Raw genomic sequence first — 16,587 nt, forward strand, 5'->3', positions numbered from 1 at the left:
CCTTACAAGGAATGCTACAGTAGGTTTTCTGTGATTTATAATTACTTGATTAGTAATTACAAGTAGCGACCAAACGAGAAAGTGTATTTGTCATAATGTTAATACCTATTGTAAAAAGAAATCTGATGATTAGGATAATTATACAATATACATAGATCAATTCTTTTTTTTTTTAATAAACAGAGTTAGTTATCTCAATCTCAATTAAATAAATATTGTATTCAATGACCGTGGCTTTTTAGTCTTTCCGAGATTATTAAAAAGACCTGTATGGCCTACATTTACCATGATTTGGATAGAAACTAATTGTTAATCCATAATTTAAACGAAGATTTTTAAAAACCTTACCCTGGAAGCCAGAGTAAGGCTTAAACGTTTACCTTGGTGGAAGCCAGACCACGAAGGAAGGTAATAAATTGATATTTTTGATGTAATATACATATGTACCTTAAATCTCGAAAACTTTAAACCAAGAAGAACGTTAATCAAGTAGTATATTCACTTGAAAATTAAACCGTTACAACGTTTTATAAAAAAAAAAAATAACTAACATTAGATTATGAAGTTTTTCCAAATTCGAAAAAAAAATTCAAAACTTGGCCTTTGTATAATTATAACCTCTGTGTTATTAATAGCGAATGTTTTGAAAATTGTAGTGGACTGCTGTCCGTCCAACTCAGCCGTCCGGTTTGTAAAACATTTTTGTGTCTTTTCGAACTTCGGATTCAAACGTGTTGCCCAAATTTTGGCTGTTTTGTTCCTGATTTGGATAACTAAAAATTTGATTTTTGACTCATACTCCAAGCCCTACTGTTACCTTGTAGTCTTACGGGGAGATTTTCCTTCCTATATTTATAATGCGGGATTTCCTGGGAGCAATCGGGAAAAATTCGCTAAATTGACGACAAAATAAAAAAAAATATTCTCATATCTTTTAATATTCGAATACAATAAAGACTGACAATTATGTTAGAATTAAAAAAAAATACATTAAAGCTTAACATTAATACTTTGGATGACTAGAAATTGTTACGATGCGTACATATTATATATCATAACATGTTTAGAACATGTTTCAGTAATTTTGACACAAAATGTTATTAAGTATTAAGTTATTTAATAGATTATAATTGTTACTTTCAAGTATGAGACACCTTTAGACATTTTCAAAATATCAACAGAATATAACTCAACATTAGAAATACAACACATATATACTTATAATTTTTTTTTAATGAAAGCATTACATGGAATGTTACATGTCATAGAATTTTCAATAAAACTATTATTACACCTAATAAACATTTACTTAGGTAACTATATTTCTAATCAGGCTCCCGTCCAAAGAGTTGAATAATAAATATATAAAGTATAAATTACACAGATTGAGTAAGCCTCGAAGTAAGTTCTAAACTTGTGTTACGTGATACTAACTCAACGATACTATATTTTATAATAAATACTTATAGAGCTAACATCCAAGGCCCAGACCACTCAGCAAAAGTTCATTTCTCATCATGTCCTGGCCAGGATTCGAATCTGAGACCTGCGATATCACATGCAAGCATACTGAGTATGTAACTGGAACTAATGCCAAAAGAAAGACTAGTGACCTAATCACTATTTTTCGTCAATAATTATCATTAATAACATAATTTTGGGCAGTAAGTATACTCGAAGGAATGTCTAGATTTTCATAGTTTGCTACAATTGAATTAATTGAAATAATTACGCATGCAAAGCCGTGTAAAATGACTAGTCCCTTTTTTTAACCGCCTTTAAAAAAAGTATTATTATTTCTGTGCAATAAAGATAATTACAACACACAACGAAAAGGTGGCTCTCAGTTTGACCTGTATATAATATGTTTGTCTGCGATTATTTCGCCCGATTTTGTTCCGGTTTTCAGCCTAAGTCTTTGTTACACTTGGGAGATGGTATTACAAATTTAAGCGACTTAAAAAAAGGAGGATTTTTATTTGAGTTTACAAACTCAAATCAACATCCACTACTACTTACACGAAATTTCCGAACATTTATTACATATTTTTAAACCGAACTAAAATTTACTTTTTAATTTGGTATTCAATTTTAATTCAATTTTGAATGTACGTATATTAAGCGTGATGGTATGGATCACAATATCATGTGCTTAGGTATATTTTTGAACTAAAAATCTTTAGTAATAATTGTAACGTGTGACTAATATTTCGAGAATGATAACGGCGCACTTCCAACTAACTGGTAAAAGTGGAAATTCGGGGGAAGCCTAAGTCGAGCAACGGATATCATGCGGTGCTGATAATTTATGTTGTCTTCCTGGTCAAGAACCATGTCTGCATCGGTTCTGCTTTCCCCTTCATGGAGACATGTCCACGGTAAGTCAGCTCAAACTGCTCATCGTAGTTGGTCTCGTTGATAAGGTAGCTGAAAAAGTGAAGGTGTTGTAAGAAATTTGCTATTATAAGACTGGGAACAAAGTAGTAAAGAAGAAAATGGACACTAAGATCCCCCCAAAAATATGTTAGCCGTGTGGTTTCCGGCACCCATAATTTTTTTACAAGCGGCGCGATAAGAGAAGCCAGCTAGCACACACAGACTATTATTTGCTTCAAACCCAGGACTGAAGCAATTTACTAATATGTGTTCAAAGCCTTAATCGCCTTTTACGATATTCAAGGCAAAGATGTATAATATGGAGTGAATCTATTCCAAAATCTTCTTCTTAGTCGTGTCACTCTTGACAGAGTGGTCGTGGTCATCATGTAGTGTTGGAGGCGGGCGCCAATGTGCGCCTTACGATGTCACGCCATTTCTCCCTGCTGGAAGTCATCCTGCTGCACTCGTTAAGTGAACCGCCAATCACAGACTTTATTTGGTCGGTCCATCGCATGGGTGACCTCCCGCGCGGTCGAGAGCCTTCCACTTTACCCTGGACAACAAGCCGTTCTATGGATGAGGATTCCAAAATACTACTAATGATATATAGAATATTTAATCAATTAAAATTCCCAAAGAGGTTATCGATTATTTTGTTTTAAACAAAATAATCGGTACATAGCAATAGCATCACAGATTTAAAAACATTACTTGAACTATACCTACTTTATATCTTTTAGTCTGTGGTTTGATTTTTTTAATAAAATTTAATATTTTTTCTATTTCATCTTAACTATTTATGAATGAATATAAACAAAAGTGACAATGACATAATAGACAAAGTCAATACAAAAATGGAATGAAATTTATACTTCATATGGCTTCCCGACACGACCATAGAAAAGCAGCTTATGCACTTGCTTGTCTTCCTTGTAATGCCTTGGTCTACTGATTTCCGATTAGTTAACTTCTGACCACTAGCGAGTGCAGTCTTTAACTATTTTATCAGCATGAGAACTTAATTTGAATCGAAGTGAAAATTCTAAATTATGTGTGATAGTCAACAACCTGGCAAATAAGAAGAATTACAACTCAATCAAACAATTTGTTAATAGTATACTTTTGGATTATACTCTGCCTCAAATCCCAAGTGATAGTATTAACAAAAAGTTATTGATATTGATAAAGAATATGGATGTGTACATGAAGAATTATTTTGAAGTAGTTTTTAGCAATTTCGACAGGGATTGCTTGAATGAGAGATACAAGAGGAGGAATCTTGTTGAGTTCTTTAGAGCTGTGATTGTTGGATGTGCAAGAGGTTGTTCTTAATTATTCATGTTATTATTCTTTCCAAATAAAAGTAATATTACAATAATAAGTCCACCATTGTGCATTGTTATTTTTTAATGTATTTCTCAAAATGTTTGTTCATATGATTTTCAAATCCGATCAGCTTATTCGTAATAATATAGGTAAGACAGGTAGTACAGATAGCTTTGTTGAAAATGTTAAAATACACTACTTAATTGAATAGAAAATCTTATAATTGAATGTAATTTTGATAATAGAACGGCTCAAATACTTAAAGGCGTTATAGTGATCAGTCGTAAAATTATTCTTATCAACGGGAAAAATGAGAAGCAGTAGATTAAAGAAACCCTTAATTAAAATCTTATATAACCTCTGATTCCAGGTGAAAACAAATCTGACACGACAAGTTGCACGAACTTAATTCTTGCCACCCTTCAGTATCATAAACAGTGCAAATATGATAATGGTGGTGTCTGTCTCATGGGAAAGTATCACAATGTCCTCTATATAGCTATGAAGCTGGCTTTCGATTGGGGTGTCCAAGATACCGAAGCAGTAGCAGAACTATTGAATGAGATCTACACGTGTGAAAACACTTTCGAGAGAATATTTTTGGGTAAATTTTTGTATTTGTTTAAAAGAAGTGTATATTTTTTAATAAAATCACTATTGAAACTGTTACAATTTCAACTGGTATCTCAACATATCAAATAAATCTTAATTAAATATCTTACCAGTTTAAACCACTAATATTGTAAGATATTTGTCAAGTATCATTAATTAAAGAGTAGTCAATTCATTTTTATATTATGTTTATAGTATGTCCCGACATTAAAAAGGTTGGTTTGACTATTACAGGAGCCATATTTGGTACGGCAGCACCACATTTCATAGCGGGTTGGAAATCAGATTTCTTGGACAGAGAGGAAAACGTACACGCACTGGTATACTTTCTGGACCACGCCAACAAGGGTTCCTTAGAATATACAGAAGATGAGAAGGTTTATCGGTTTATAGACGTGCCTTTAGAAAGTTGTGGTAAAGCATCGCCGGCAAAAGTTGTTATACAGAAGGCCTCCTCAGAAATGCTTATGATTCTACTTAGATTTGGAGCGAAAATAACAGATGACGCAGCAACGAATCCAGTTGAATCAATCTTAGAGAGAATGAAAGAATATAAAAGAGCATATCCATATGAATTAGTTGGATGTTTGAAACTGATTTTAAGAGTGATACCAACGATTAAATTTACAGTGCCTAGACAAGTGTATAAACAGTTAGAACTGCCAGAGGATTATAATTACGATAGAAAGATAGTGCTGGAAAATTATGCAGTATTTCTGGAAGATCATTTGATTCCAAGTACAAGATGTGGTTTAAGACCAGTGGAGCTTAAACATCTGTGTCGATGTGCGGTGCGACAGAGACTGTGGGAAAATTTTGAGTTGCCTTTTGGCATTTACAAATTACCAGTACCCGTGTCGTTGAAGAAGTATTTGGATCTATTTGATGATTAAAATGTGTGCAATACCTAACAGTAGCAAGGTTTTTCATTAATTTTTAAGTATTCATTAGTACATACATATATATAATTACGTCTATATACCTCGCGGGGTAGACAGAGCCTTGAAAAGAGTGATAGGCCACGTTCAACTGTTTGGCCTAATGATAGAATTGATATTGAAATAGTGACAGGTTGCTAGCCCAGCGCCTGAAAGAAGAATCCCATCTTTAAAAGCCTAAGTCGCATTTTACGACATCCATGGGAATAAGACGGAGTGGTCCTATTCTTTTTTTTAATTGGTGCCAGGAACCACACGGCACATTAATTACTAGTAGCAAATAATACAAATAAACCTGTAAGTGTCCTCGCTGACGTTGATGGTGCCCGGGACACCAGTGGTCTCACAACGGCTGGTCAAGTTGACGGTGTTCCCGAAGAGGCAGTACCGCGGCATGCGGTGACCGATCACACCTGTGACCACTTCGCCGGAGTGGATGCCAATGGTGATGCCCTGGTAATTTGTGAAAAGATAACATCTACAGACGAAACAAATGTAAAATTTGCTGCTCTTTCAGTAACTACGCCTATTTCTATGAAAAAGTGAGAACATCCGTTCAAAATCAGTGTTTTTATAAGTTTTTAAGGGCGGTAGCAACATCTGCGGACAGAATATAGAAATTTCACTATTTGAAGTTACTAATCAAATCTCGATTTAGATAGATAGATAGATAAAATGTTTAATCGACAATGCTACAAACACAAACAAATATAACAATAACAAATCAGTCTTGCAAATCCAACTGTCTTTATGTGCTATGCATGTGCGTATTAGGTACTTCAGAAGACGCACTTGCATTACTGACTGAAGAAAATATAATTTGCCAAGGATTATCTTTGGCTACTGTAGAGGATCTCTAAGAATGTATTTCCTGAAAATTTTCATTAGAAGCTGCTGGAATAGTCTAGTCAATCCATATACTCACCACAGGCTCACCATCCACAGTAACAGTCTGTGATAGGTCCATCATGTCCAAAGCCAATAGACAGATATGTTTGGCGTGGGCCTCTTTGTACTCTGGGAGACCTGACACGGCCATGTATTTGTCTCCAACTGTCTCCACCTAAACGTGAGATAAAAGAAAAACAAGGCTCTTAAATTAAGTAGGTGATTTGAACAAAGGTTTATTGAACGAAATTATTACATTTGTAGGTGACTACTTCAGATCACTGGTCACTATAGGTTACTGGCTACTTTAGTTCGTTGGATACCCTTATAGTTTATGCACTCCGCTAGACGTGGCCTAACTAGAGAAGAAGGTATTGGAAATCAAAGATTCAGTTCACGACGATGAATATGAGAACCCACAGCCGCGTCCTTGCCTATTGAAAGGTACATGTGTTTTTAGATGAAATGTACTAAAATCAGCCTTACAAAAAGTGCAATTTCACTCAAGCTGCCAGTTCGGTAAAATTTACTAAAATTCACATAAAAGATAGTTTGGTCACGTGGAGAGGATAAATGCAAGCTGGTTGACTAAGCAAATATACAAGAGTGTGGTGGAAAAGGTCAGAGTGGGAAGGCCTTGACGAACGTATCTTGATCAAATTAAGGACGTCCTGGCAAAGAGTCAGGTTAAGATACGCGCAATTGCCGAGCTTGCATGAAGAGAACTATGAATATGGATGTAGCGAAAGAAGTATGCAGAGATCGTGGCAAGTGGTAAGATGTAGTCTCTGCCTACCTATCTGGGAAAGAGGCGTGATTCTACGTATGTTCTCATAAAAAGAATTCATACCTTGTAAACATCTGGGCTCCTCTTCGGATCGGTCAACACATCGAAAGCGGTGTACAAATCATTCAACATCCTGACAATCTTCATGGCTCCCTTGTGGTCGGTGTTCCTGGCGCAGTAGTTAGCAAAACCGACTATCCCGCTGAAGAGGAGGGTCACAGGATCGTATCTACGGGCCTGGACTGGGCGCTTGTGGCGGAGTTCGGTGGCCACACTTATTGGCAGAACTGAGTATAAGAGTCTGAAAGTATTTTCGGTTCATTACACCAAATTATATCACTTAATACATCTTGGGGCTTATCACTAGAAACTCCCATGGAAATTGATACATTTTGTTATTTTTGGATAAAGTATTTTTAAAATTTAATACCTAAGATGCAATTTTCCATGATAAAGCCATTCATCTGAACGTAGACAAGTCTTTTCAAGACTGTTGGCTCTGTCCACCCCGCAAGGGGTGGACAGAGCCAACAGTACAACAGTACAAGTCAGTACAATACAGACGTGATTATATAAATAAATGTATGTATACACCCAAAATTCTTGACTGCATTCAGATATTTTAAATTTCCCTACTTACAGATAAGATATAGCCCAGTGACTTAATCAACACTTAATGGCTACAAAAATCAACATAACATCCTTAAGCAATAACTCTTTTTTCATAGAAGATAAATAATAATAATAAATACCTATCAGTCTTCTTCTTCTCCGAGTCCAAATCCCTGAAGGTCTGCTGTAGCTTGTCAGTCAGCACCTCCAGGTTCTGGGTCAGCTTGTAATCAGCTTCGAACTGCTCCGACATCAGCACCAGGTCGCGGGTGGCGTCGTGGAGAGGAATGTCTGAGATGCAGAGGCCACGGCTGGAAATTTAATGTTTATATATATTGTTAATTTAATTTATTGAAATGTAAAATGACGTAAAAAGTCTTATTTTCCGAATAAAATATTGATTTTCTAGCGGGAGCGATGATCCGGCTCGACCGCCACCAAAGGGAAGATCTTCCGCCAGGCTAGGTGTTATGCCTGGAGAACCGCGGCTCCGACGATGTTTTATCGGAGGTTGTATATATAGCTCCAATCCGTGAAATCTTTGAAATCGCAATTTAGATTCTTCGCTGCTATTGGTTGAGCGCTTCAATTTCTTCGCGAAGATTGACAGTAGTTGTTTGATTGGATGTTGTGAAGAGTGGCGTAGAGATGTCGCCACAATTTTGTAAATCATACGAATAGAACCCCAAGCTCTAAAGCGGAACATATAAGGATGCAACTGGGAACACAAGAAGGCTAGCACAAGCCAGTAAAGACACAAAAGGTAGATTGATTAAACGACTATTTTTGGTCAGGTTTCTGCTGCTGCCGTGTGGTGTCCGAGACTTTGGAAGAGAACCACTCGATATCTTTCTCTTTTCTTAGTACATTACAAATAAAAAATAGTAGTACAGTACAAAGGCGGGTTTATCCCTAAGTGGCATCTCTTCCAGCCAACCTGAGAATAAGAGGAACGCATACAAATTTGAAGCAAGAATGAACTTATTGTTCATTTACGAGTTATGATGCTTAAGACTTAAGAAATGGAGTAGTCCTATTTTTTTATTGGCGCCGGGAACCACACGGCACAATAAAGAAAAATATACATGTTAATGTCACATAGCTTACCGGGTCAAATCATCGAGGTTAGTTACGCTGGGGTAGCATTGAAATACAACCACGTCAGATTCAGGAATGTACAGCATTTGTCCCTGAAGTAGAAATTAAAGTGTTTTAAGTAATTTTGTATACTTAAATTCTGATAAATCAAACCTTAAAAGATTACCTTTACAAATTACAGAGGATAAAAGTTAGGTCAAGAATAACATAAAGAGTGGAGTTTGTTTATAAAGATTGATGGCATATAAAGCAAAGTATCTGCCAACCCTTATAGCCGTTGCATTATACTGGGAAATGGCTATAATGATGAGACCAGACGTAGCAAAAAAGGCAGACGGAGTTTTACTTTAAGACAAAATGAAGCACTAAAAAATAGCGGCCCCACTTTATATATACACGCCTCACACACACACTCTCAACAATAGTATGACAGTCGGCCGCTTTTACGTCATAGATTATCTCACGAAATTGCAAGTTTTTGGTCACTTACACTTGCGTTCAACGCCGCCATTACGATGCTTCACTTTTTTAAAGCCACACTCCGTCCTACTTGTTTCTTACGGCTATAGTAGAGACAGTTCAGTCTTTATACCTTCAAGCGAAGTGGAGCGATATCATCATGAGCATGATGGACGCTCATCTCTTCGGATTTGGTCTTCAGAACGTAGACCGTGTTGATGTGAGCCAGCACGTTGGCGAACGTCATCTCCAGGTGTGGGCGGATCTGTAAATAAATAATATTTTGTTATTATTTTCTTTTTTTTTCATATATTTATGTACAAGGAGAATAACAGCAAGAACTTAGAGTAAATAAAAATTTGTGCCTTCTTCGTCAAGGTGTTTTAGCCCCACGCGCGTTTCAAATAGCTAATAGGATATAATGAAGGATTCAAAGTCTGGTAGAATCTTTAAAATTTCAGCGTATCGCCCCGTTTACAAACTAGTATAAAATAAAAATACTTTAAGTTTAATGTTGGTATAAAAATTGATAAATCAACGAAACGCTGAAATTTTGTTACTACAGAACCGATTTTAAATAAGATTCTTACTTTCTAACATAGCTTTATTTATCGAAATTTCTCACCGTGTCCAAAACATCAGTGATCTTGCACCCAGGCCTGGTGACCTTGGGCAGGAGACGGGAGACAGTCCGTCCCGCTTGCACGATGTTCAGTTCCCGGTCAAACATCAGGTGGAAGGGAAACACGCGGCAGAATGTGGCTGGACTCACTTTTGGCTCTGAAATAGGTTTTAAAATTTATTTAATACATACATACATACATACATATGGTCACGTCTATATTCCTTGCGGGGTAGACAGAGCCAACAGTCTTGAAAAGACTGAATGGCCACGTTCAGCTATTTGGCTTAATGATAGAATTGAGATTCAAATAGTGACAGGTTGCTAGCCCAACGCCTAAAAAAGAATCCTAAGTTTGTAAGCCTATCCCTTAGTCGCCTTTTACGACATCCATGGGAAAGAGATGGAGTGGTCCTATTCTTTTTTGTATTGGTGCCGGGAAATTTATTTAATACATAGGTACATAAAAAATGAAACAGACTTTTTGACTGACATATTAACGCACAATTCAGATAACGATGTAGAGATTCAAAATATGAAAATTAAAGATTTCCCGTAATTTTCTCAAGAATGAAAATTAAAGGGATTTTAAGAATCACGCGGGTGGAGCCGTGTAGGTACCTACGTTACATATACCATCACTCAGAGAGTTACGATACCTCTTGCTAATAAACGCCTTACTAATAAATTGTTCATAAAAATCTTCGGAACCTAAGTTCATATTTTAGTCAATTGCAATGAGAATTTTACTCAGAGACCTACCTACCTAGATTAATTATTATGAATTATTGATAATCTACCTAGATCAATAATTCATCATGTGAAGCATGCTATAGACATAGATGCTAGCTATAGTTTTACCCAAAGAAAGGGTCTCAATTTCAGCGATTTCTGGTGCGACTCTGCCCGTGGTCGAAGTCTCCGTGATGAGGAACTGCACGTGGTCGCATTCCTCCTTCGACTTCAAGAGTTCCACCTTCACTTCTGTGTCGTGAAGTTTGCTGGCTACAGTCTGTTGGAAAATAAATAGGTAGTTTTATTTTTTACATTATCTTGTTAATAGGTAGGTATTAATTAACTCGTTGTTCTGATAATGTACTAAGTATTTTTAAGTTCAAAATACTAATAAGTAAATACGTACTTAATTACCAATTATTGGAGTTTGGTAAACGGAGCGACGCTTGCGCCTTTCATTCATATACCTACATAGATAAAATCATACCTCTTCCAGAGAGGGGTAGACAGAAGCTAAAAACTTGGCACGATGCCTGCATACTTAACATAACATAACATAAAAATCACGCCTCTTTCCCGGAGGGGTAGGCAGAGACTACCTCTTTCCACTTGCCACGATCTCTGCATACTTCTTTCGCTAAATCAGGATGCTTTCAGCTGGACGTCACCAATTTAATTAAGGTAACTACATTCTTGCATATAATGTGTTCATTAACACTCTCTTCCCTATATTCCTCTTCCTTCCTACTTCCTATTATTCCTCCTACACATAGTAAAAAATACTAAAGTGTTTTTTTAATGACATATAAGACTTACCTTGACAATGCCAATGACGATATGCTCCAAGCCAGGTCTGTCTGAGTAGTAATGTAAGATCAGGGCTCCGTCTTCAGGCCTCTCCGTGCACCGGAACGACGGCGAGCGCATCCCAGGGTACAGGGTGGCCAGGTGGTCGTGGAGACCGTCCAGATTCTACAACATGGCAAAAGCCTGTTTAAAAAAGTTTGTCATATCTATAACATAACTTAATACATACTTTAAGATATAATATTTTAAAGTATGTATTTAATACTAGTATACTTAATACATACTTTAAGATATAATATTTTAAAGTATGTATTAAGATTGTAAAAAACTTCAATAGAATTATTTCTAGATTATAGGTATCAGTTTTTGTATATTATGTGGACTTTTACTAACACCTATAGCTTTAATAATCTTCCTATACGACTTATTGTTATTCAAGACTGTTGGCTCTCTCTACCCCGCAAGGGATATAGACGTAATTATATGTATAAATGTATACTGAGTCGTGTAGCTATGCCATCGCCGAATGGCCGAAATATTTTATAAACTACATGATGCCAACGTATTTTATATAACATATATATAATTTAAACGCTTAAAGTAGACATGTTGTGTTAAATGGGACATTTTAGGAACCATTTTGCGAAAGTGACATTTTGCGAACTTATTTTTGTTTATATGTTTTTTTTTTTACCTAAATCATAATAATATTTGTCAAAGAAACTTTGAAATCGCACCTGCAAAAAATCCCGCGGCGTTGCTCCCAGGACCTGGAGGATCTTATCATATCCAGAGTCTTGGCAGAACTCGAAGAAAGTCTTCCCGAACAACTCCAGTATAGAATCAGCTGGGATTTCTGTAAATTGAGAAGGTTTAATAAATATAAGTGTTTATAGGGAAAAGTCGCATATACTTAGAATGTTATACTCAATTTTAGGACACATATTATAAAGTTTTCGAATGTTGGAGTTGATCTTCGGGTAACCGTCTAAATAAGACACGAAGAATAGCACGGATTCCAAATACAAATAAATTTTTTCATGTTCGAGTATTTATGGCCAGATAGAAATTTAAATTTTAAAGAGTACTTAGAAATATGTATGTTCAATCTAACCTTCTTACGAGTATCTGTGTATAAAAATCTATACTAATACTGAATGTCCACTGGCCCTAGACATTTTTAATTTCAGGATAGAGGTTCAAAGAAAGTTAAGTATAATTATTAAGGTAATTTTTTTACTTTATTGATTAACAGACGTTTCAACACATAGTCCAAATTAATGGGATTATGTTCACCCATAATTTAGTTTTACATCAAAATTAACTTACGCAATACTTCCACAGCCGCGGTGATCAGATTGTATGTTATTTCGTCTTCGTATATCTGCCGAACCAGAAAACTACCCTCCATGGAGACTTCCGCTTTTTTTCTATAACAAGAATAGTATTTCAAAATTCATTCTCTTTCATAATTAACGCAATAAATTCTATATATATGAAATCGAATAAATCTTTTTTTTTAATGTGTCACAATAACATCACAAAGATTGAGAACCTCATTTAAGGCGTTTGAAATGATGACTCTTTTATATATATTTTTTTTGTCACAGACAAGTGTAAATGGTTGCAGGCAAGCCATACAAATGGATACGCTACGGTTTTTCTTGCTGTAAGTTTAGCGTAGATACAAAAGAGTGTATATACATAATACTTAGTTATGAATGTGGATGAAGCGAAGGAAGTATGCAGAGATCGTGGCAAGTGGAAAGAGGTAGTCTCTGCCTACCCCTCCGGGAAAGAGGCGTGATTTTATGTATGTATGTATGTATGTATGTATGTATACTTAATACGATTTTAAATATAACTTACTTTATGGTCTCCCATGTTTCTTTCCCAAAAGTTTTAGTCACCAGCAACTCGAGAGCGTAATTCACGAAACCGTACTGTAATAAATTTCGACATAAGTTTATATAAATAGAATTATAAATAAAAAAAAATATGATTAACAAAATTTGAACTAGTTCCCAAGAGAGTTTGAAGCTTACGAAGGATTCAGGGGTCCTTATTTAAATGTAATTTTAAAGTTTATTGGCTCTAAAACTATATTCCCAGACATGTACTGTCTGTGAAAATTCAAAAGTAGCATAAATGGGTATTTCTCGGATAGGTATATAACAGGTGAGATGGAAGACAAATACCTTTTTCAATCCTACTAATATTATAAATGTGAAAGTGTGAACCGATTACGATGAAATTTGGTATGTAGGTAACTGAAGACCCAAAATAACATATAGGCTACTTTTTATTCCGGAATTCCCGCGGGATTGATAGGGCTTCCATGCGGACGAAGTTGCGGGCGTAGTATTTAAAAATAAAAAAGAGCTGGGGATTCTCCTTGTAGGCGATGGGCTAGTAATCTGTCACTATTTGAATCTCAATTCTATCATTAAGCCAAACAGCTGAACGTGGCCTTTAAGTCTTTTCAATACTGTTTTCAAGACAAAGCCTGTCTACCCCGCAACGGATAGGGACGTGACTGTACGTTTGTATTCCGTCATAATAATAAACGTACCTAAGTACTTATATTTATTGGTTCAAATGATAAACAAATAAGTATTATATTAATAACACTTACCATTCCGAAGATTTATCAACCTGTAACAATTAATATAAACCTTGTAAGTTATGTGTATTTCCAGATAAATGTAGCCATTGATTGACATTAGAAAATTAACTTTATTTTAAAAAGATTTTATCGCAATCGTTCAAGCGCTTTACCGTTGTCAGACAGACTTATGACAAAAGATGTAATAGATTACTATCATAACACAATTCGCTTATGTTTGTATGTATGTATTGCTTAGATCATTAAAATTACACAACGAAGATTTTTATGCAGTCTGTGTATGGATGCGTAGCCGGGATGAGTCGCTAGTAAAGGATTATCAAACAATACAAAGGTAACAAACTCTTACGAATCTATGAACGGACAGCCAAAAACTGTATAAGGATTTAACTATTAAGACATAGACGCTAAGCAAGAATTGTCTGAAATTCTCATTGGAATGCCTAATAACTTTGTAAAAAGAGAACTGCCTTCAATCGATATTCTCCTTTTTTGAAGTCGGTTAAATTTACCTTTTTCTAAGTGTAACAAAATTGTTCCTGAAAACACATCAAAATCGGTTCAGCGAAAGGCGAGAAAATCACGGACGCAAACATACATACATAAAGGTCAAACTGAAAACCACAATATTCGCTTGTAGGCGGTTAAAAAACCATGTAATAAATATTTTAAGTACATTTTACTATTATAGTTGTTTTAAATATATAAATATATAGAGTTAATTGCAAATTGTACTCAAAATCTCTCCAATAAAAACCCGCCCTTTGCTTATTTTTCATTTGGCAGAAAACTCGTTTCTCCTTTGAAGTAATTCCGGCGTAACTTGTAAAAAAACAATGAGATTTGATACTTTTCCATTTTAATTTCCCTCTTGAGGCTCGTTAGAAACGGTTGAGCAAACATTGAAATGGATTAAATTTATTTCATTGTTATATGAAACTGAGAACAAAGAAAAGCGCCGTGTGGTTTACGGTACTTTGAGTAGAACCACTCCATATCTTTCCCATGGATGTTGTTAAAGGCGACTATGGGAAACGCTAATTAACTTAGGATTCTTCTTGTAGGCGATGAGTTAGCAAACTGTCACTTTTTTAATGTCAATTCCATAATTTACAGCTGAACTTGGCCTTTCAGGCTTTCAGTCTACCCCGCAAGAGATATAGACAATAAAGCTACTCGACGGATTTTATCACGTATACTTACAGTCACGTCTATATCCCTTGCGGGGTAGTCGTTTAGCTGTTTAGCTTTACGTTAGAATTGAGATTCAAGTAGGTATGTAGTGTCAGGTTGCTAGCCCATCGCCTAAAAGAAGAATCCCAAGTTTATAAGCATATCCCTTAGTCGCCTTTAACGACATCCATGGAAAAGAGATGGAGTGGTCCTACTCTCTGTTTCTACTGAAATTTATCACACTTTTAATTGGATTTTATCACACTCGATAGGTAATCGAAATAGAAAGAGTGGCTCCTATAAATTTATAGGTTTAACAATATATTTTATTAGTATTTTCTATTCTGTTTTTCGATAATCTGACTGTAACAAATTAATATATTTGTTTCTGCGCCATATTTATTTTATAGTGTTCAAAAATCGTAGAAAAATTCATGGCGCCATCTTTGTCCGAGAGTAGATACTAAATAACGCATGGTAATGGGAAGAGGCGTAAGAAGCAAGCAAAACGCGGAAATGCTTTCATTTGCGTATGTTGTTACATCTAAAACAAGATGGCGCCACTAACAAAAACCAAAAACTAGAGTTACTAAATACATACAACAGAAGTACTTCGCCTTTTTTTATTCTACTAAATCCTAATTTATGAAAAAAGAAAACTTTTAAATAATAATTGATGTAGCTTTAGAACTTGAGCCTACTTAGAACATTCAACATAATTTTTCTAGCGGCAAAGTAATAAAAATAATTTATACCTACATTATTAGCAACGTAGGTATTTTATTTCGATTTTAAAAACTAAATTGACCATTAATTTGTACTAAACTTTTTTTATTAAGTACGTAACTAGGTAAGTATAAAATAAAATATATTCCTGTAAGAACGTAAAAAATATCATGAAATGTGATGTAAACCAGCATAATAAATTAGATAACTTACCGTCACTGAAGATCTTCAGCTTGTAACACTAGTGTTTTAGATTTAGGGTTAAGTTTTTACCGAAGCCATACAATGTTTACACGTAATTTAAGACAGATTTTTGATTTCGCAGAAATACACCCCAACAGTTTACTAATCGCGCCAAGAGGTCGGCGCCTACTGAAGTCGCTATTGGCTGAAACTTGATAGATTAAAAAAATATACGCATCAGGCTCTTAATTTAAATATTTGTCTGAAAATGCTGAAAATAATATCCAGCTAATAACAATTTAACATATTGCCTTTCTATTTACAAAATTAACATTAAATTATTTGATTTGTATGAAAATCATTATACGTTATTGCGGTGGTAGCTCCATCTAGATTTATTAGAGAGAAACTAATTTATAGACTTTGCTCATAGATGTCACTACAGTGATTTTAGAGGTTTATCTTTCGTGTCTTTTATAGGATAAGTGCATATTTGAATGTATTTGTTATAAGTCTTTAATCGATATCAATAAAATTTCAGTTCAAGTCATGGGCTAAATCTTTTTTATTCGATTCATCAAAATTTATAGCCAGTAATTTCTCAACATTGTTTCAA

General features: G+C 35.2%; 2 protein-coding genes across 2 annotated transcripts; one reads left to right on the top strand and one right to left on the bottom strand.

Annotated features, from left to right (window-relative positions):
• Positions 1 to 1,144: 1,144 nt before the first annotated feature.
• Positions 1,145 to 16,141, bottom strand: LOC106135567 (guanylate cyclase soluble subunit beta-1). The gene is made up of 15 exons (XM_013335916.2): positions 16,002 to 16,141; positions 13,899 to 13,918; positions 13,133 to 13,206; positions 12,593 to 12,693; positions 12,001 to 12,119; positions 11,273 to 11,428; positions 10,583 to 10,733; positions 9,725 to 9,879; positions 9,233 to 9,364; positions 8,650 to 8,732; positions 7,683 to 7,853; positions 6,994 to 7,231; positions 6,181 to 6,318; positions 5,551 to 5,708; positions 1,145 to 2,427 (listed from the first exon to the last, which is right to left on the bottom strand). The coding sequence occupies exons 2-15, from the start codon at positions 13,899 to 13,901 to the stop codon at positions 2,307 to 2,309; spliced, it is 1,800 nt and encodes a 599-aa protein (XP_013191370.1). The 5' UTR covers positions 13,902 to 13,918; positions 16,002 to 16,141; the 3' UTR covers positions 1,145 to 2,306.
• LOC106135568 (uncharacterized) lies at positions 3,571 to 5,210 on the top strand. The gene is made up of 3 exons (XM_013335918.1): positions 3,571 to 3,700; positions 4,076 to 4,309; positions 4,552 to 5,210. Exons 1-3 carry the CDS (start codon positions 3,571 to 3,573, stop codon positions 5,208 to 5,210), a joined length of 1,023 nt encoding a protein of 340 aa, XP_013191372.1.
• Positions 16,142 to 16,587: the final 446 nt, after the last annotated feature.

Source organism: Amyelois transitella, chromosome 21 (genome assembly GCF_032362555.1).
Source record: "Amyelois transitella isolate CPQ chromosome 21, ilAmyTran1.1, whole genome shotgun sequence".
Classification (NCBI taxonomy): Eukaryota; Metazoa; Arthropoda; class Insecta; order Lepidoptera; family Pyralidae; genus Amyelois; species Amyelois transitella.